At 36.4% G+C, this 22,968-nt stretch overlaps 1 protein-coding gene across 1 annotated transcript in view; it reads right to left on the bottom strand.

The window, feature by feature from the left end:
• Positions 1–19,127: 19,127 nt before the first annotated feature.
• Positions 19,128–22,968, bottom strand: part of RASSF4 (Ras association domain family member 4) — a 479,342-nt gene continuing 475,501 nt past the window's right edge. Inside the window, exons 11-12 of the mRNA XM_053692194.1 lie at positions 22,679–22,776; positions 19,128–21,180 (exon numbers count right to left, since the gene is read on the bottom strand). Of these exons, the coding sequence (XP_053548169.1) occupies positions 21,111–21,180; positions 22,679–22,776 (168 nt within the window). The 3' untranslated portion in view covers positions 19,128–21,110. The remainder of the gene's footprint in view (positions 21,181–22,678; positions 22,777–22,968) is intronic.

The raw sequence follows: 22,968 nt of genomic DNA, 5'->3' as shown, positions 1-22,968 counted from the left end.
CTACAATCTTTGTTACTTCTTCCTACTATCCTAGGCTATACGCACTACTGAGAGGAAAAAGAAAGTATGAGGGTTACTTAAAGCTTTGGTGTTGGGTGTTGTTGCCTTCTGGTGGACGGGAGATGAATTCCCACAAGTAAGGATTTTTGTGGACTTTCACCACCACAAAAGAAAGGAATTTATCAGGTAAGAATAAATTATGTTTTTTTTACTAAAGCAAGAGGCATTTAACCCCTTAAGTTAAATGGTCATAGGTACTTTGTCACACAGTACTTTGATTAGTGTACTGTGTTGACCAACACTGTGGCGTATATGCTGTGACAGCAGGGACCGCAGCTGGGGGCAGAAGGCATCTGCCTTCATATGGTAAGGGAGTACTAATTGTGTCATATCAAAAAGCCTGTTTTGTTCTTAACAAATTATTTTTTCCTTCTTTAATTTAAATCTCTCAACCCTAGCCTGAGATAACTGTTTGTGTACATTTTTACATGCCCACATTTTTAAAAACCTTTAAAAATCAAAAGCTAGATGAGTTGAATGTTTCTCATTTCAGATTTGAGACTCTCCAGAGGATTCTTCTTCTATGTATGTAGAATAATATATCTACTACCTGTATGATGGGTTACAAAAAATAATCTAAGACATGATGCTTGTGGAATAACCAACAAAGGAACTGTGGACAGTGAAATCTGGTTCAGGAGGATTCAGTTTAAGAGACATGAAACCCAAAATGTTTATTTGGTGATATAAAGTTCTTTCTGTCAGCATTTATCATTGCACAAGCAGTTCTGGTGAACTGCTTATGCAATGCTGCCCCCTGCAGATTCGCGGCCAATCGGCCGCTAGCAGGGTGTGTCAATCAACCAGATTGTATACGATCGGGCAGATTGCTGTTCGCCGCCTCAGAGCAGGCGGACGAGTTAAGGAGCAGCGGTCTCAAGACTGCTGCTTTGTAACTCCTGTCTCTGGCCCCTTAATATCAAGAGAAGTACATTTGATAATAGAAAAAATTTGGAAACTTTTTTAAAAAATTGAATGCTCTGTCTGAAAGAATGTTTGGGTTCCATGCCCCCTCAAGTATTGGATTTTCCGTGAGGGCATTTTAAGGTAGAACATGCACATATTCAGAAATATATGTATTGTTACAAACATTGTAACAGCTGTCATATAGTGATCAAAATACATGCCCACTCCTGAGCCTACCTATGTATTTAACAAAATATACCAAAAAGGTGAATTTGATAATAAAAAGTAAAATGGATCATGTTTTACAATTATACATTTTAAATCAGGTTTCATTTAGACAAAGGTATGATAAAACAGAAATATTAATTGAATAGGGAGGCTAGTAAAGCCTAGGAATTATATCTTTACCTTGAGCTATAAGGCAGAGCCCAGGTGAATAAAAACCTTTTATGAAGGAAAAAATATATGTGATATGCAGACCCTTAAATTACTTATATATTTATATTGGTAAGGAAGATTCTATAGCAACCGCAATAAGATTGCTATTTACAATAGACAGGGATTTCAGCACATCTTTTTTCAATAAACTGCTGAACCAATGCCCAGCTCCGCATGTAGCGGTAAGTGAAGACTGCTCAATTCACCACACACCTGTATGTCATTCAGAAAATGCATCTAGTAAGCAAATTAATATAATGAGAACACATGAACCAAAGAAATAGGGAAGCGTTGGTTGAAAAATGTCAAGGCACAGAATGCTGTACAAATTTATTATGTATAGTTACAAGAAACGGCACAATTAATTACTCCAAGTGTGAGCTAGCTGTACTGACAACACCTCCACTATCGGGTGGTTACGTACAGGACGTAAAATCAGCCACCATAGTGAGCCTTGAGGATCTATGTCAGTATGTAGCCTGTCAAAAGCATAAACAAAATCACATAAACAGTAATTCCATATGTTAAGGGAACATATCCTAGTATTGTGCACAATAGTTTGTGAACTACCAATCAGTATTTTAGTTCCAATCTTTAAAATACGAAGCAGTATAGACTGTAAGGGGTAATACAACAACTCCAGTAACAGCGGACACCACCAATATAATTAAAGGTATCAGGCATCATGTTGTAATGGATCTGGATCTATGTGTATACAACCCACATTACAGGCTGATTGGATGCTTAAACATAAGGATGTAAATATATAAACATTCTTTATATTGTACCAGGCTATAAAGAGCAAATACGGGCCATGGGGGTAAAGATTAACAACTCCAGTATTCAGCGGACACCACCAATATGAGAAAAGGTAGCAGGTGTCATGAATGTTAATTTTCTGGATCTATGTTAAAGCTCCCCCAGAGCCGTTCAAAATATCTGTCACAGTAGGATAGCAAATACACAAAACAGTATCATACAAGTTAAATAAATAAATAAACATGCGGTGTATGTTTAACACCCACAGACAGTTTCCAAGTTGTCCCGCAAGTTAAAGTCCGTGTGTATACACAGTACATCCAGACACCTTCCGGTCTATGACGAGTAGCGGACTTAGATGTCAAAAAGATTTAAACATTGAACTTGTAATACAACCGTATATTAGGCTTCAGATGGTTTAGATATCCCAGCCTTGTTTCAAATTGGGCTGAATCAGCTTGCTTCGTTCTCCGTTATCCTAAGTTTAGAACAGCGTGGACGCTACAGCAGTCTGTCCTTAGACACGTCAACCTCCACTTCCCACGTCACTGCCGACGCGCATTTCACCCCCACGTGACTGCCAGTAATCACAGGGGTTTCCTCAGGGCAAAAGCGGATGCAGATTCTAATAGCAGCCGCATTATAAACTTCCTTCTTTCAGCTCATAGGTCCATACAAGGAATAGTAAAAGCCAATAGGAATTCTTCGGTGAGCCGCAGCCCTCCATATATTAGGCTTCAGATGGTTTAGATATCCCAGCCTTGTTTCAAATTGGGCTGAATCAGCTTGCTTCGTTCTCCGTTATCCTAAGTTTAGAACAGCGTGGACGCTACAGCAGTCTGTCCTTAGACACGTCAACCTCCACTTCCCACGTCACTGCCGACGCGCGTTTCACCCCCACGTGACTGCCAGTAATCACAGGGGTTTCCTCAGGGCAAAAGCGGAACTAAAATACTGATTGGTAGTTCACAAAGTATTGTGCACAATACTAGGATATGTTCCCTTAACATATGGAATTACTGTTTATGTGATTTTGTTTATGCTTTTGACAGGCTACATACTGACATAGATCCTCAAGGCTCACTATGGTGGCTGATTTTACGTCCTGTACGTAACCACCCGCTAGTGGAGGTGTTGTCAGTACAGCTAGCTCACAGTTAGAGTAATTAATTGTGCCGTTTCTTGTAACTATACATAATAAATTTGTACAGCATTCTGTGCCTTGACATTTTTCAACCAACGCTTCCCTATTTCTTTGGTTCATGTGTTCTCATTATATTAATTTGCTTACTAGATGCATTTTCTGAATGACATACAGGTGTGTGGTGAATTGAGCAGTCTTCAGTTACCGCTACATGCGGAGCTGGGCATTGGTTCAGCAGTTTATTGAAAAAAGATGTGCTGAAATCCCTGTCTATTGTAAATAGCAATCTTATTGCGGTTGCTATAGAATCTTCCTTACCAATATAAATATATATGATAAAACAGAGCCTAGATTTGTAAAATGAAATGTATGAATCAGAGGAAAATGATTGGCCGCTGTTAAAGGGACATAAATCTCAATATCCACGTTAAGCATATTCTCCATAATCCACATTTGTAGTAAATGTTCCAAGCAGTCAACCAATGAAAAAGTATTGTAGTAAAGTGAAAAATACCTTTTTATAGCATTTTAGACTGCCCTGTGTCAGTGATTCACACCGCCCCTTCCCAGATTAATGTTTAATGATGGCGTCAATCCCTATTGGCCGCTCATATGGAAATGAGGCCCCTTGCCAGATTAATGTTTAATTATGGCGTCAATCCCTATTGGCCTCTCATATGGAAATGAGCTGTATGCATATTTAATAATGAAAAGCATTCCCCCAGACACTTGCACACTCGCACTTGCACACTCGCTTCCACCCTTCACGCATGTGCAGAAAGGATCCGTGCTCCCTGAGGCAGTAATCTAGCTGCAGCAATCTGTCTTGCAGTATGCACAAGAGATATGCCACTACAAGGAGAAGCTCATGCCAGGCAGTAGGAGGTTTAAAATCTGTGTTCTAGAATCCTAAAGTGCATTGTTGTAATACTCATAATTTTTATATTAAAGGGACAGTCTAGTCCAAAAAAACCTTTCATGATTCAAATAGGGCATGTAATTTTAAACAACTTTCCAATTTACTTTTATCACCAATTTTGATTTGTTCTCTTGGTATTCTTAGTTGAAAGCTAAACCTAGGAGGTTCATATGCTGATTTCTTAGACCTTGTAGGCCGCCTCTAATCTAAATGGATTTTGACAATTTTTCACCACTAGAGTACGTTAGTTCATGTCTTTCATATAGATAACATTGAGCTCATGCACATGAATTTACCGAGGAGTGAGCACTGATTGGATAAAATGCAAGTCTGTCAAAAGAACTGAAATAAGGGGGCAGTCTGCAGAGGCTTAGATACAAGGTACAGTATTTACAGAGGTAAAACTTATTATTATAACTGTGTTGGTTATGCAAAACTGGTTAATGGGTAATTAAGGGATTATCTATCATATAAAACAACAAAAATTCTGGTGTTGACTGTCCTTTTAAAGGGACACTCAAGTAAAAATTAAACTTCATGATTCAGATAGAGCATCAATTTTAGACAACTTTCCAATTTACTTCCATTAAAAAAATGTGCACAGTCTTTTTATATTTTCACTTTTTCAGTCCTACTGAGCATGTGCAAGAATTCACAGCATATACGTATATACATTTGTGATTGGCTGATGGCTGTCACATGATACAGGGGGAGTGGAAATAGACATAACTTTGCAATTTATTTAGCAAAAATCTACTTCTCATTTGAAGTTCAGACTAAGTGCTATTGCATTGTCTTCTTATCATGCATGTGTTGTTTATGCAAATCTACTGTATTGACTGTTCCTTTAAGTTTATTTAAAACATAAATCTGTGCTCCCTCCCATGGACCAAATGTATATGAATTGTTTTTGTATAATAAGCCACATGAAAGCAGTGTAGTACATTTAATATTTAAAACATTAAAACTAATAAAGCGTTACAAATCAGAAAGTACTTGCAATGCAATGTGCACTGTCTGATAGTGACCTTTTCTTATGATTTTTTTTTAGTTATATGTCCGTTTAAAGGGATACTGTACCCATTTTTTTTCTTTTGTGATTCAACTAGAGCATGAAATTTTAAGCAACTTTCTAATTTACTCCAATTATCAAATTTTCTTTATTCTCTTGGTATCTTTATTTGAAATGCAAGAATGTAAGTTTAGATGCAGGTCCATTTTTGGTGAACAACCTGTCCTTGCTGATTGGTGGATAAATTCATCCACCAATAAAAAACTGCTGTCCAGAGTTCTGAACCAAGAAAAAAGCTTAGATGCCTTCTTTTTCAAATAAAGATAGCAAGAGAATGAAGAAAAATTGATAATAGGAATAAATTAGAAGGTTGCTTAAAATTGCAAGCTCTATCTAAATCACAAAAGAAAAAAATTGGGTTCAGTGTCCCTTTAACAACAAAATGTACTTGGAATGAGAACAGTGTGACTGGACTATCTAGCAACTACATCCATTTCTTCTCTATCCCCCAGTCATCTTCAGAACACCTTTTTATTTACAGCTTTCTGACATTTTTTCCCTTTCAGCATAATTGTCTCCAGATATCACCTTTAAAAAATTAATTTTCTAATCAAGATGTATTATTTTGATCAGTAAACAGAAACCACTATTTCAGACAACTTTCTTGTCTAATAGGAAGGACTTTAGACTCTATTTATTCGGGCCTGTGCTCTATTCTGGGAGAATAGGGCCTTGACAATTTTTGGGTTCTCTACCTTAATGGCTTGAGAACACCTTTATTCTTCTGGTGCCCAAGCCAAGAGGTCAAGCAGTTACTAGAAGTTTTATCCTCCATCTTAGGCAGAGGGACTTGATAGAGGTCAAGGTACTTCACCCTGGTGGAGCTGCCACTATCCTCCAAGGGCTCTGTCTCTTAGAGGACCAGCGTAGCTAGGTCCTCTAAGGCTAAAAGGAGGTCCCAGGCTCAAAGGCCAGCGAGACATCCCTGCCTCCGATGTGCTAAGTGCAAATGGAAGGTTTGCCAAATCAGACACTGTTTCAAAAATTAAAAGCCATGTTGCAGGAAATGCTGTGCCAAACTGATAAGTGGTGTTGATGTGTGTGTGTGTGTGGGGATACATTACCAAACCCACTATTTACTTTGAGTGCTCTATGAAGTGCTCCCAAGCATGTTAGAGCTGGGGGGGGGGGGGGATAAAAACTAGGGGGGTAAGCATCCAAAAGGATGCCCACATAAAAGTGCTTCTGGGAGTGCATTACAGGGAGACTCAAGTCTATGATCCAGTCCTCCTGGAAAAGATTCCATGCTGAAGCATCCATAATGGCCTTAGGCTTTGTAGTCCCCAGCTTTAATGCATAATATATCTAAGGCTCTCTGTTCCCCCTGTTATGAATATATATTATTCTTTATCTTAGCCAAAAGCACACTTTCTCCTCTGCATCCATTTATACTTCCTCACAAAATGCTCAACAGTCCATTTATCGTCCAGCAAACTCAAATTTAAAGGGACACTAAACCCACATTTTTTCTTTCATGATTTAGATAGAACATGCAGATTTATCAACTTTCTAATTTACTCATATTATCAATTTTTCTTCATTCTCTTGCTATCTTTATTTAAAAAGCAGGAATGTAAAGATTAAGAGCCGGACCATTTTTGGTTAAGAACCTGGGTTACGCTTGCTTATTGGTTTGCTAAATGTAACCATCAATAAACAAGCACTATCCAGGATGCTGAACCTAAAATGGGCTGGATTCTAAGCTTTAAATGTCTGCTTTTCAAATAAAGATAGCAAGATAATGAAGAAAAATTGATAGCAGGAGTAAATTAGAAAGTTGCTTAAAATTGCATGCTCTATCTGAATCATAAAAGAAAATATTTGGATTTAGTGTCTCTTTACCTTCCACAAACTCCTTCAATACTCAACTCTCACCTTAGTACTCACTACACATAATATACATACATGATCCATGAAATACATCTGCTCCGTACTGCACTTTTTGATATTCACATTCCTGGAAGTAAAACAAAAATCAATACAAGAACACACTTTACCACTTTCACTAAAAAAAGTAAAATCCTCACCCAATGTGTTTGTAGCTCTAAAGGCATCCTTCAGACCAAAAATACTAAATAAATCACATAAATCTTTGCTAGATCTATCTAAAAAGCCCTCTAAAACACCTTTCCTATACCCAACACTTAAGACAAATTTTAAATCCACAACCAAAAAGGTAAAAACAATCACACCCAAAAACATATCAAACAATTCCACCCCTAACACTTCATAGTCCCACCCCTAAACAAAATTCAATCACCACATAACGATCTGCAGAATAAGACCATACAGATCCTCCCAGTGACCATACTGCCTCTTTAAATGCAGAGTCTAAGTGACATTCATGCAAACAGAATATATCAGCATTAATATTAGACAGCACGTCTAGCTTTTGTCAGTATACTACAAACAGTAAGAGAGGCTATACAGATAGATATGATTAATTAAAACAAAAACACATTATTTACAATATATACAAAGCAACAATGACTTAAGGTGGTCTCCTCCCAACCTTGTTTTTTTTGTGTTTTTCTGCAACACTTCAGCAGACTTGGGAGCAAAACCAGGCCTCTGTTTTCCATCAGGACCTTTAACAGACTTATTCTGAGGGAATAAAGTCTTAGGAGCAGAATCTTTTTTTCCTAGACTTTTTTATAGTAACAGGAACATTCTGAAACTCTACAGTTTAAGTTAAGGAAACAACTTGACACATCCAAGTAGAAAACTGCACTTCCAGGTGAAAACAGCATCAGAAGGGAGAGAGGAAACATCAGACACATCGCTCAACCTCATCCACCTCAAGACGTCTCTTCAACTGACCAGTTGTAGGATCCATCTCACCTTTATCCTGCAAGATTTCAGGGACTTCAGGCTGCTCTGGGAACATATCCTTCTTAGAAGATGGCCTGAGATCTATGGTGCTGGAGGGGGAGCAAACCCTCCACAGGGTCAGTAGATGTTTCTACTGTATCCCCCTTGGGGGCCTCTGCTTCCACAGGCTGCTACTCCACACCCCCAGATCGAGCACCCAAGCAAACACCTGAGGAAAAGTCCCACCTTCCAGCAACTGTGTCACTTAAAATGACAAAGCAATTCCACAGTGGCAACATTTCTTTTCCTCCATACAATTTACTGCAGAATGGCCTTGTTTAGCACAATTCTGGCAAGGAACATCCTCCTTACAGTTCTCCTTTGCATGTCCAAACTTTTGACACTTACGGCAATATAGAGACACGATTACCATTGATAAAAAATTTTTTGAGAGGATGCTGTCTGACATCTCTTGCCTCATCCAAAAAGAAATCCACATACAAACTCTATTGTTTTGCAGTTTTACATCTGATAATCTCTGAAGGAGTTTTATTATGGATAAATATGTGGCAGGGTTAGGTTTGTCTGCATTTTGATCTTCCAATCCTGAGAACTGGAAAACTTAGATTTCATGTTTAAATGGCAGAACAGGCAGGAAATGAAAATAAATTAGTTTTTCAACAAAGAATAACAGGAGATCAAAATACATTTCATAACAGAAATACATTGGAAAGTGTTTTTGATTGTATGCTCTGATCTTTCTGAATTATGAATGAAAAACTCTGGGCTTCATGTTCCTTAAAGAAAACGACGCATTATACATTCATTATTCATGTTTACTAATTTGGTTGCAAAATATTTCTGAAAAGTATCCTTGTTCCACTCTCTTCTGATAGACTGGAGGGCGTCCATCTTATTTTAAAGAGATATAAAACCCAAAAATGTCCATTTGTGATTCAGACAGTGCATACAATTTTAAGAAAACTGTTTCCAATGTACTTCTATTATTAAATTTGCTTTGTTCCTATGCTATTCTTTGTTGAAGAGATACCTAGGTAGGCATCTGAAGCACTACATGACAGGAAATAGTGCTGCCCTCTAGTGCTCTTGTAAATGGATAACATTCTTGCAAATCTGCTGCCATATAGTGCTCTAGACACAGGCATGCACCTAAACTTAAGCAACTTTCAAATTTACTCCTATTATCACATTTTCTTCATTCTCTTGGTATCTTTATTTGAAAAGCAAGAATGTAAGTTTTGATGCCGGCCTATTTTTGGTGAACAACCTGGGTTGTCCTTGCTGATTGGACAGTAACAATAAACAAGTGCTGTCCATGGTCTGAACCAAAATAATGTGCTGGCTCTTTAGCTTAGATGCCTTCTTTTTCAAATAAAGATAGCAAGAGAACAAAGAAAAATTGATAATAGGAGTAAATTGAATTATGAAAGAAAAAATGTGGGTTCTGTGTCCCTTTAACTCCCTGATTTTCAATAATGCATTCCAAAAGTACAAAAAAAATTGATAAAAGTAAATTAGAGCATGCATTTGTAAACAGCTTTTTATCTGAATCATTAAAGGAACATTGTACATTAGACTTTTCTTTGCATAAATGTTTTGTAGAGGATCCATTTATATAGCCCATCTGGGAGTGTTTTGTAACAATGTAGAATTTTGTAACAATGTGCTGATTTTCGGGCTTCTAACCAAGCCCTACAGTACAGTGCCAGATGTATACGCACATGTACAGACTCTTGTTGGCTCCTGTTTATGTTATGTCTTTTCATATGCAGGAAAGGTGGGAAGACACAGCTCCTCTTGTTTTCCCAGCCTCTTTCAGTGGGTGTCCCAGCCAAACCTCAACAGAGCTAAACTGGGAGTTTCTAAGTAAGTTTTTAAAAGGTTTTATACTGGATATTTAGATCATTATCTGTGCATATTCTTCTTTATAGTAGTGTCTATTACATGCAGTTATAGGAAAATTGGTGTACACTGTTCCTTTTAAAAAAAAAAATCTGGTTTCAATATCCCTTTTAGTTTGATGTAAATTACACAAACAAATTACAATAGATTAAAAACAAAATAAAAAGCCACTTTTTAAATAATTATTTATTAGTATTATTAAACAGAATAATAACCAGGAGCATCTGACTTGTTTCCTGAACTTTGTTTAAGATTCTGTACTAGGGTCATGAAACTTTTGTGGGTCAGAGAGGGCATGAAAGTTTAAGAGACTTTTCAATATACTTCTTTGCAGGGGTTAAACAGTTATATGCAAGTAATAGTGCAATAATAATAATAATTTGAACACAGAGCATTTCCTTTTTACACAAATTCTCCATTTTACAGACACCCATAAATAACCAGCCATAAGTGGCTGTTTATTGCTACCATGAGCTTGTGGTAGCAATTAGTGCTCAGAAAATTAACCAGAGATCAGATCTCTGGTTAATTTTTTAAAAGTGCCCCAAACGCCCCCAAAATTCATGGACTTTTTAAAAAAAGTAGTTTTCTTTCATGTAATTAGCAAGAGTCCATGAGCTAATGACGTATGGGATATACATTCCTACCAGGAGGGGCAAAGTTTCCCAAACCTCAAAATGCCTACAAATACACCCCCCACCACACACACAAATCATTTAAAAATATTGAATCGTTATGTAAGGATACCAACATTCAAAATGGTAACTATAAGGACTATTCTGCCTTTTGTTCAGCAAGGGCATTATATGTCCACAATAGATTTACAAGATGCATACCTGCATATTCCGGTCTCACAGGTTTTGGTATGCGGATCTTGTTCGGATGGCTTACTTGGACCAGACCTTCTATCTCAAGGTCCTTTTTCCATCAGGATCTCAAATCATTAAATTTGAAGGTATGGAGATTGAACGCTTGATTCTCAGTCATAGAGGTTTCTCTGACTCCGTAATTAATACTATGTTACAGGCTCATAAATCTGTGTCTAGGAAGATATATTATCGAGTCTGGAAGACTTACATTTCTTGGTGTTCTTCTCATCAATTTTCCTGGCATTCTTTTAGAATTCCTAGAATTTTACAGTTTCTTCAGGATGGTCTGGATAAAGGTTTGTCTGCAAGTTTATTGAAAGGACAAATTTCTGCTCTTTCTGTGCTGTTTCACAGAAAGATTGCTAATCTTCCTGATATTCATTGTTTTGTACAGGCTTTGGTTCGTATTAAGCCTGTCATTAAGTCAATCTATCCTCCTTGGAGTTTGAATTTGGTTCTGGGGGCTTTACAAGCTCCTCCGTTTGAACCTATGCATTCTCTGGATATTAAATTACTTTCTTGGAAAGTATTGTTCCTTTTGGCCATCTCTTCTGCTAGAAGAGTTTCTGAGTTATCTGCTCTTTCTTGTGAGTCTCCTTTTCTGATTTTCCATCAGGATAAGGCGGTGTTGCGGACTTCATTTAAATTTTTACCTAAAGTTGTGAATTCTAACAACATTAGTAGAGAAATTGTGGTTCCTTCATTGTGTCCTAATCCTAAGAATTCTAAGGAAAGATCGTTACATTCTTTGGATGTAGTTAGAGCTTTGAAATATTATGTTGAAGCTACTAAAGATTTCCGAAAGACTTCTAGTCTATTTGTTATCTTTTCCGGTTCCAGGAAAGGTCAGAAGGCCTCTGCCATTTCTTTGGCGTCTTGGTTAAAGTCTTTGATTCATCATGCTTATGTCGAGTCGGGTAAAACTCCGCCTCAAAGGATTACAGCTCATTCTACTAGGTCAGTTTCTACTTCCTGGGCGTTTAGGAATGAAGCTTCAGTTGATCAGATTTGCAAAGCAGCAACTTGGTCTTCTTTGCATACTTTTACTAAATTCTACCATTTTGATGTATTTTCTTCTTCTGAAGCAGTTTTTGGTAGAAAAGTACTTCAGGCAGCTGTTTCAGTTTGATTCTTCTGCTTATAATTTCAGTTTTTTTCATTATAAGATTAAAACTTTATTTTGGGGTGTGGATTATTTTTTCAGCGGAATTGGCTGTCTTTAGTTTATCCCTCCCTCTCTAGTGACTCTTGCGTGGAAGTTCCACATCTTGGGTATTTATTATCCCATACGTCACTAGCTCATGGACTCTTGCTAATTACATGAAAGAAAACATAATTTATGTAAGAACTTACCTGATAAATTAATTTCTTTCATATTAGCAAGAGTCCATGAGGCCCACCCTTTTTTTGTGGTGGTTATGATTTTTTGTATGAAGCACAATTGTTTCAATTCCTTATTTTTTATGCTTTCGCACTTTTTTATCACCCCACTTCTTGGCTATTCGTTAAACTGAATTGTGGGTGTGGTGAGGGGTGTATTTGTAGGCATTTTGAGGTTTGGGAAACTTTGCCCCTCCTGGTAGGATTGTATATCCCATACATCACTAGCTCATGGACTCTTGCTAATATGAAAGAAATGAATTTATCAGGTAAGTTCTTACATAAATTATGTTTTTCCCCCCATAAAAAAATACTTCACTAAGCAGTTTAATGGGTTAAAAGTTGTGGTCTATGGGAACTGCGTGTTCCCTGTAAATATATATGTATACAGTATATATTCAAATCTATTTAAAATTGCTGCTTTACTTACCCCCTGCGCTTAGGTTCTGTGCCCTGTATGACAGCATCAGAACAAGGCTCCCATTGGAGCCCATGGGAGAGAACTCCATGCAATGCGAACGCAAGGTCGCGGTCACATTGCACATCACTTTCACTGAAGGAATATTTTGCGCTCAGTTTGTAATCTGGCCCTTCATATGCTACAATTTGCCTAATCTAGCTACATACTAAACAGTTATTGCTTAGTAATAGGGACAAAGCTAACTTATTCCTTAAAGAGACTGCTCCAAATTTTTTTTGCTTAAAAAGATAGATAATCCCTTTATTACCCATTCCCTAATATACTTTTTACCTCTGTGATTACCTTGTATCTCAGCCTCTTCTGACAACCCCCTTATTACATGGCTATTTATTTATTGTCTATTGCCTTGCATTTTAGCCAATTAGTACTGTCTGTGTCAGCCACAACTCCATGGGTATGAGCACAATGTTATCCATATAGCACACATCAATTAGCAGTCTCTTGTTGTGAAATTCTAATAAAAAAGCATGTGATAAAAGGTTTGTAGTGGCTTAAAAATAGGCAAAATAAGCTTTTTGTATGGGTGAAGAAGGGGGTAACACTTCGAAAACGTTCACTAAGTAAAAGTGGAAAAGCCCCAGTGAGTGCTCTTCTTATTATGGATATATATAAATATAAATGTCCAAAAAGTTGCACTCTCAAAAACTCAGTTCCTTAAAACCAGGTTGCAGCAACTGCAGATACAGTCCAATATGAAGGCAAATGCACTCTCTGGACTTGAGGAAGGGGTGAAGACCCCAAAAATGTTTACACACAATAAAGTCATATATTCAAATCCATAGAGTGCATTTGCCTTCTTATTGGGCTATATATATATATATATATATATATATATATATATATATATATATATATATATATATATATATATATGTGTGTGTGTGTGTGTGTGTGTGAGACGTCAGACGCCAGACTGTAGCTGTTGCAAGCGGGCTTGTTTGAATTGCTTTCTGGATTGCCGTATTGACATACTCTGGTGACTCTCCTAAAGTGTGGACGGATCAGCTGGACTGCTGAATACATACCCTATACCTCCGGACGGATTGGGTGAGATCACTCATAGAGCGCAGCACGATTGTATTTCCATCTCTTCACTGGCAGACTTCGGTCCTTGAGTTCCGGTGTTTGTCATCTCACACATATTACTTACCACACTGAGGACAGTAATACTTATATCATCATAAACATCTGGCTTAAGGCAATTGAATAGCATGAACTGCTTTAGCACTTTTAAGCTGACATATCCTTTGGCATATCACGCCGCCGTATGTGCATGAACTGCTTTACAAATATTGCCTTTGCATATTGTCTTATGATTTACCGCTTGCATTTAACCCTGGCATACCTATTGCTTTGTTTATAAGCTCATTTATGGTTTTACAAGATTACATTATTGCACCATTGGAATAAAGCAAAAGGGATTGGCCTTTGCCTCTGACTTTGGACTGACATCAATACTTGCTTCTTGCTAACTGGGGACGCCCAGTATGTTTTGTGTTTATATGTTTTTTTTATTTTCATGTATCCTTGTCTGCTTATGCATTGGATTTAAGAACAGACCTTGTTATTTGCTGTTTAGCTTGTTGTACTTATTAAATTGCTAAAAAAAAATTCTTGATACATATCTGTGTTGCTACTTTTTTACATAGATTGCATTTTGGAGTGCGGAGACACCTATATGATATATATATATATATATAGATAGATAGATAGATAGATAGATAGATAGATAGATAGATAGATAGATAGATAGATAGACAGATAGTATACACACAATATATATATATATAAAATTTAAAAAAAAGGCTTACATTCACTGGATTTGTGAAAAAAGTGCTTTTATTGGCACATCAAAAATAGGTAACGTTTTGGGGATTAATCACCCCTTCATCAGGGGTCTGATGAAGGGGTGATTGATCCCCGAAACGTTACCTATTTTTAATGTGCTAATAACAGCACTTTTTCACAAATCCAGTGAGTGCAAGCCTTTTTCGAATTTTATACTTATATCTGCCTGCACCCTGGTAGATGCTGCTTGAGTGGGAGTGCGCTCTTTTTTTGCATTTAATATATATATATCGTTATTTTTTATTTTTTCACTGATGGAATTGTGCAGAAAGTTAGCAGTTCTGTAGCTATTACGAGTATCTACAAAGCTGCCAGATTACAATTTAATTAATTAGTTTGTTTTTAAGTTATAATTGGGAATTAGCTGGTTCTACTATTAAAATGAATGTATTCTTGTGAAATGTGGTACACTGAGTTTGAAACTACAGAGCGGCATTAGATCAAGTCTAACGTTTATATAAAAAGTTTTATTTATCTTACATAAACTAGCTAAAACAAATGTGCACTTGTGTCATGGGGTGACGTGCAGTAGAGTGCTATTTTGTGCATCTTTATTTATCATTAGTCTGTTGCTTTTACCAGAATCTGGGTGCAGTGCAGCTTTCTTACACAAGGGAGAGCTTATACTCTGGGCCTGCTTTTGTTACTCCAAACTGCTGGATAGTGGAGAAAGTGAATAAAAGGGACATTAAACACCAACATTTTCTTTCTTGGTTCAGATATAATTTTAAACAATCTTTACTTCTATTAACTAATTTGCTTCATTCTCTTGGTATTCTTTGTTGAAGGAGCAGTAATGCATTACTGGGAGCTAGCTGAAATCCAATGAGGTCTCCATCATGCTTAAGTGTATTGACATTTATCTGACCGTTCAACAATCTAAAAAGTAAATGTTTAGCTTAGAGCAGCCCTTCTTAAACTGTGGGTATCTCTAATGTGGGGGTCACGAAAAATTGGCCTCCTGATTCCATATTTGCGATTGCACAAAATGTCTGCGATCGCACATGTGCTATTAAAACGACTGCAATCTTAAGACCGGTCTTTGTGCCATCGCACAGGGCACACACACCAAGCGCTGGCCGGCTGCATGCGGGGGAGAGAAGGTAACGCTTTTAATATTAACTTCTTAATAGGGAATTAGGTCTCTGGATTCTCTGCTCTATGTACCCAGTCAGTTAGTGCTTCTCTTTCAGAAATTAAAACAAAGGGCTTACTAGTTCATGCATATATTGTGGTAAATCCACATTTCAAATAGATTCCCGGAACCCTCATTAATTCCGGTTGGTCTGCAATATTCTTAGAATATACTAAAATGTTAGCATGCTTCCCCACTAATTCTTAGACATCTGTGCACTTTTCTACTGAGGTAACAAACCTACTAATTTCAGTAAGTATCCAAAGTTTCTGTGATGATCTCTGAACTTTCTTTATTAGTAATGAAGGAGTTATCCAGCTAGTGGTTTTGAAGAGTTTTGAAAGATGGATGGGGGTATAAGCATGGGAGGGAGGGTATGAGAATGGAAGAGGGTATGAAAATGAAGGGGGAGTATAGAAGGGGCAGTGAGAATGGAATGGGGGAGGGTATGAGCATGGAAGGAAGGGTATGAGCATGGAAGGGAGGTATGATTATGAAAGGGGAGTATAGAAGGAGCAGGGGAGTGAGCATGGAAGGGGCAGTGATCAAAGAAGGGTGGAGCATGAGCATGGAAAGGGGGAGAATGAGTATGAAGGGGGAGTATGAGTATGGAAGGGAGAATGAATATGAAATGGGAGTATGGAAGGTGCAGGGGAGTGAGCATGGAAGGGGGGAGTATGAGCATTGAAGGGGGGAGTATTAGTGTGAAGGGGGAGTATGAAGAGGGGGTATGGAAGAAGCAGGGGAGTGAGCATGAAAGGGGCAGTGAACATGGAATGAGGGAGTATGAGCATGGAAAGGTGGAGTATGAGTATGAAGGGGGTATGAATATGAAGGGGGAATATGGAAGGTGCAGGGGAGTGAGCATGGAAGGGGCAGTGAGCATGGAAGGGGGGAGTATGAGCATTGAAAGGGTGAGTATGAGAGGGGAGTATGAAGGGGCATGGGATTGAGCATGGAAGGGGGATGGAAGGGGCAGGGGAGTGGGCATGGAAGTGGGGGGTATGAGCATGAAGGGGCAAGTAGAATTTATTATCAGTAAATGTTTAATTTGTATACCTATTTTATATACCCGGGGTCATGTAAAAATTTCTCACACAAAATGGGGTTGCGAGTGGAAAAGGTTTAAGAAGCCCTGGCTTAGAGCATATATTAATTTACATCTGTCCCAGTGCAAAGGAGAACTGGAACATTAATTCTGCCAGACTTTTCAACGGGTGTATCTCTCAACTGCATTTGATTTGCAAAACTTTATAAATTATGCTAACTAAACAAAAGATCAGTAATGCAACCAATATATTGATATGACACTGTGCACAAAAGGATATATGTTTGTATATTGTATTTTATATAGCCTCTTTTGTAATCTCCAAGCACATAGAAAAAAAAAACATCCATACTGCAATTATGTTTTAAAATAACTATTATCCTGTATCTAATTGGATACTACTCACACTCTTCTGAGCTGTAAAGTCAGCTCCTGGAATTACTGCCGTAATGTTAACCCCTTCAAGTCGGGAGCAAATGTTTAACCTTGGTTTCGATGTAAACGTTTGCTTAAAAACAGAAAATTACATGATCATTGATGCAATCGCATGAATTCAAGGCTGGGATTGGATCATGGGGGACTGCCTACGTTGCTAGGCAGCCCCCAAGTCCGATTCCAACTTTCATCAAAGGGGGAGGCTACAGAACGCCATATAAGGGAGGATGTTCCATGCTGTCCTAATGGCGTTAAAGCCCATCACTGTTAGGATGGCATGGAATGTTTCTAATGGCGTGAAGTGATTAAAGATGATTTTCAGAAAATATGAGCTCTTCAGTTCCAATGAAAAGATTTACTGAAGAGCTCCAATGATGTAAGAATCATCTTTAACATTATGCCAGTAACATCAAGAGCTGAGTTTTACAACTCAGAATAGTATCAATAGTATCCAGTTAGATAGTTATTTTGAAAAATAATTGCACTATGGATGATTTTACTTTTCTATGCGCTGAGAGATCACAGAGGAGTCAATATAATATATTACATACATATATACTTTTGTGCAAGGTGTAATATTACTATATTGGTTGTTTTATTGGATTTGTTTGTTTTTTAAAGTAGGCTTATACTATAACTTCACTTTGATTTGTATTTTTATTAAACAAAATCAAACAGATATTTTTGTAATAAAGTACTTAATTGCAGCTATATGGTATGCATATTTAAAAATTACTTCAAATTGACAGTTAAAGGAAATTAACAATAAGAAAAATGTTGAAAACAGTGGGAATTAGACAAACTAAAAAATAATAATTATTATACAATCAGTGCACAGTAAATGAACCAGAAGACAAAGGGGAATAGATAACTAATATAATCAAGATATGTAGTGATGAGGTGTTATACATATTAATTTGTCTAGATTAGCATTTAATTTAAATATTTATTTGTGTTTACAGCATATAGCCATCTTCATTGTGGCAGGATGTTATTTATATGGGCCAGTACAATTAAAGGGCAGTTGCACTCAAAATATTCTCTGTGCCATCTAAAATAGACTGTTTTAGACTGTATTACAGTGCTTTGTGATGAAAAGAATTAAGTTCCTGGGCTGAATAAACCTATTTTTTCTGTAAATGTTGGGCAATAACTAGGAGTTGAGAGCAAATTTGCACTTTGTTAGAAGTCTAATCAGGCGTTTGGTCACTGGAAAAAATAACAGAAAAAATATGTTCAATTATTCTGAAAACTTACAAGGTGTTTTATGTCAGTTTAAATGGAAATAAGAAGTGAACTCCTCCCACTGTTTCTTCTATTATACATGAACAAACAAAAATATAGGTTCATTCCCAATATACATGTACAGGTTTGTGACCGTGCAATACTACATGTTTAACTCTCACAAAGTGGTTAAACAAATAATTAAAAATACTACTCTAGAGCTGCAGAGCACTGCTGGTACAGAACAGATACAGTTGTTAAGCCAGTCAGCAGCAGTAGTCACATAAACCCAGCTATGCTAATGTCGCTGCTCATTGGCTTAAAATCCGTATCTGCTCTGGTCCAGCAGTTCTCTTTATACTTAACCTATGTGTTTAGCCCCTTTGTGAACATTAAACACATAGCATTGCAGGGTCACTAGTGCTAAAATTATATGATCTAGTTTGTTCTTGCACTATATAATGTCCCTTTAAGTTGATATTGTGTAGAAAATACTTTGTTTTTGCTTATTTATCCATGGCTGTACAATTTTTAACATTTCAAATGAATATTTTTATTTCTGCTAACATTTTATATATTCCGGATACCTACTTTTCTTACTTCAATACTCCATACAAAACTTATATACAGGACCACACACTTTCACTTATACAAACACATATTACACAGTGTGTATTATATTGATCAATTAAATTAATTTTATTATGCATATTAAATAATACAATAATGAATACTAATCTAAATATATGGATATACCTCTCAGCAATGCATCAGTTAAACAGCAGAATGTATAAAGAAAAAAAAATAAGTTTAAGATTTATTGAATAGTAAATTTTAATTACTGATCATGTAAAGAAAAATTTTGATTGAGCCTTGGTCTAAAAGACAGATCTTCTCCACAGGTATGTAAAGGGTACATTAAGATATGATGTATTCAAATATATTCAGATATGATATGATGTATTCAAATCAAAGATTAGCCTAAACATAATATGTAAATGTATAATTTATTTATGTATTGAATAAGTAAGTATAAAGATTTAGTTTCTATAAAGGCCTTTAGTTTCTACAAAGAATTGAAGAATGCCATGTTGAAACCTAGGTTTCTTTTATCAAATTTGTTATGCTGTAGACAATTAGGGACAGATAGAAGTGCAAACAATGACTGTGTGGAGTATACCAATGTTACATTCATTTTATTTCAAACCTCCATGCAGCTATCGTTTGCACACTTTGTCTTCTGCTGAAGATATTAATGAAAGGAAATCTAGGTTTCAACATGGTGGTGTTGATTAATTTATAGAAACTCAGGGGAATTGAAAATCCCATAATGTTCAATTACAGTAAAACAAAACAAATAACGAATTTAAACTCATTTATTCGATGTTCATTCTTTAACTAAACAAAACATTTGATAGGTCAGAAAATAAATGAACACATTTTGTGTTTGTTTAGTCAATGAACAAATGTGGCACAAAATGAGTTCAAATGTGTTATTCATTTTACAAACGTATAACAAACAAATAATGAAAAATGATTTTTACACGTACTGTATATAAACATTTTATAAGACAATCTCAAGACATTTAAAGTTCCTTTAAAATCTCCTGTTGGCAGTAATGCCTGAGCCAGCTAACACAGTTTGCAGGACAAGGAAGCATATCTACATATTCATGCTATTAAAGAGAAATTAATTCTGTTGGGCTTAATGACCAATCTTTAGTCCAGTTATTTCAGGATATAAGTGTATTGTGTTAAAGTGGCCAAAAAAAAATCAAAAATAAAATGCTGTAATACTTAAAGAGTATATTTATTAATAAATACATTTTTATTGCTACTGATTTGGTTAACCTCTGCAAAGGCGTTACTGTTAAATGTCATCATTAAAATGCTTACAGAGTCTTACATACATCATAAGCAGTAACACCTGCCCTACATTTCCTGAGTTTCTTTTACTTAAAGTTAATGTAAACTTTAATGAATTAAAAGCCAGTATCAAATAATAATCTTAAAGACAGGGGCACTTTAATTCATTAAAATTTACAATCCTACGCCCGCATTTCTTCTGCTTTCTTTAGCAGAATGATGACTAATCCGGCTTCCTCCAATCGTTTTGTGCCCCCTTTGGCATCCAGCTCGTGGGACAACACAACAATTGGATGCAGCCGGATTGTCATAGATATGCTAATGAAAGCAGAAGCTGTGGGCGGAGGGTCTGCGTTATGTTTACCATAACGCAAAGGTAAGTATTTAAAAAAAAAAAATAAGCATCTTTGTAAACTTTAATGAATTAAAGTGCCCCTGTTTTTAAGATTATTATTTGATATTATTTGATACTGGGCTTTAATTTATTAAAGTTTACATTCACTTTAAAATTGCAGATTCTTTCAGTGTATTTTTTCCCTTTTCATTATTGCTTCAGTAATATAAGTTTGAATATGTTCTGTACATTATCAGTTTAGTTCACATTTCCTGAGATCATGGAAAAAAGTTCAGGGTGTGGACAGAAACACAGACTCTACATTCTGCTGAAAATGTCAGCGGAAGGAGAAAGTATTCACAGTTTGAAAGTGCTCAGAAAGTTCATACAGTGAATCGTCTCTGACGAGGTACAAATTCTGTGGCTCATCTTCGCTGGTCTTGAGAGCTGTCGCAAGTTCAGGCGTAACTCTCGTAATTGGTCAACTTTTCTAATCTCTGCAGCATCATTGAACGAAAGGCGTGGTATCTGGAACAGAACAATATTTTAATTTGCGACTTCCTATTACAAAATGTGTTTACATTCTTTAAAGGGACAATATTCCAAATGGTTTCTTTCATCATTCAGATAAAGAATAACATTTAAAAAAAGTTTCCAATGTACTTCTATTATCAAATTTGCATTGTTCTCTTGTTATTCTTTTTTGAAGAGATATTTAGATAGGTAATGTACACGTCGGGAGCGCTACATGGCAGGAAACAGTGCTGCCATCTAGTGCTCTTACTGTTGTATAACATTGTTGCAAAACTGCTGCCATATAGTGCTGCAGACACGTGCACACTCCTGAGCTTACCTTCCTGCTTTTTAAAAAAGGATAACAAGAAAACTAAGAAAATTTGATAGTAGAAGTAAATTGTAACGTTGCTTAACATTTTATACTTTATCTGATTCATGAAAGGACAATTTGGGGTTTTATGTCCCTTTAATTAAACTTCTTTGTAACAAATAAGGTTATAGGGCCTTAGAATGGCAAAAAAGATCAGATCACTGTTGCGTATCTTTAAATCCCACTTGTACCTACGCTGGGCTCGGACTCTGTAACTGTGCTAGGTAAAAGAGACAGTCTAGTAAAAATGAAACGTTCATGATTCAGATAAAGCATGCAGTTTTTAACAACTCTCCAATTTACTTTTATCATCAAATTTGCTTTGTTCTCTTGGTATTCTTTGTTGAAAGCTAAACCTTGGTAGGCTACTAACTGATTTCTAAGTTATTGAAGGCCTCATCTTATCTCAGTGCATTTTGTCATTTTGTCATTTTTTTTAGACAGTGCTAGCTCATTTGTGTTGTAGAGATAACATCGTGCTCACTCCCTTGGAGTTCTTTATGAGTCAACTTTCTAATTGACTTCCATTAACAAAATGTGCAGAGTCTGTGATTGGCTGATAGCTGTCACATGATACAGTAACAGTGGAAAAAGACATAACTGTCAGAATTGTTTTTTACTACTCTCTTGACTTTTAAAATAAGTGCTATTGCATTGTCTTTTTATTGTGTATTTGTTGTTTATGCAAATCTACTGTATTTACTGGTCCTTTATTCTTACAAAAGGAAGTGATGGAGATTTGACATTTGGCTAATTTATAAAACACGCAGACGGGACAAAGCTCTAAATTGTGACTAACCTGCAAAATTCACCATTTCAGCTATTATCCCCAAGTGTTAAAAAGATTTAAAATGATTGATTGGCATCATTCAACATTCAAAGGGCCCTTAAGGAGATTTATTACTTATATTTAAACAGATAACCTATAACAAATGCCAAATGTTTGCTGTAACAATGCCAAGTATCTTGTTAGAAAGACTGAATATTTAAATGTAAACCTGGCAAGCTGCCAAACTGCTGATCTACTGCTTGTTGCCAGATCTGATTAAAACTAAAAAGAAGAAATCAAATACAAAGAGTATTTGGGCAGAACCTAAAATACAATTCCTTGCGCCCATTATTTCTTTCATTTTCCCTTACTTTTTGGTCAGTTTGGTGATTTCTCGTTCTTCTTCTTCTTTAAGCATCTTTACAAAACTGTCCAATACCGGCATCTCAAATTTAATATACTGAGCCACCTAGAAAACAAATTGAAAGAAAATATTTTAAAAAATACTAGCTGTGCTGAGCTGTCAAAAGAAAGGTTAAAGGGACAGTCTAGTCAAAATTAAATTCATGATTCAGATAGGGAATGCAATTTCCAATTTACTTTTATCATCAAATTTGCTTTGTTCTGTTGGCATTCTTTGTTGAAAGCTAAACCTAGCTTG

This window comes from Bombina bombina, chromosome 9, assembly GCF_027579735.1.
Source record: "Bombina bombina isolate aBomBom1 chromosome 9, aBomBom1.pri, whole genome shotgun sequence".
Taxonomy (NCBI): Eukaryota; Metazoa; Chordata; class Amphibia; order Anura; family Bombinatoridae; genus Bombina; species Bombina bombina.
Note: the sequence above shows the minus strand (reverse complement) of the source record. Positions and strands in the feature narration are given on the sequence as shown.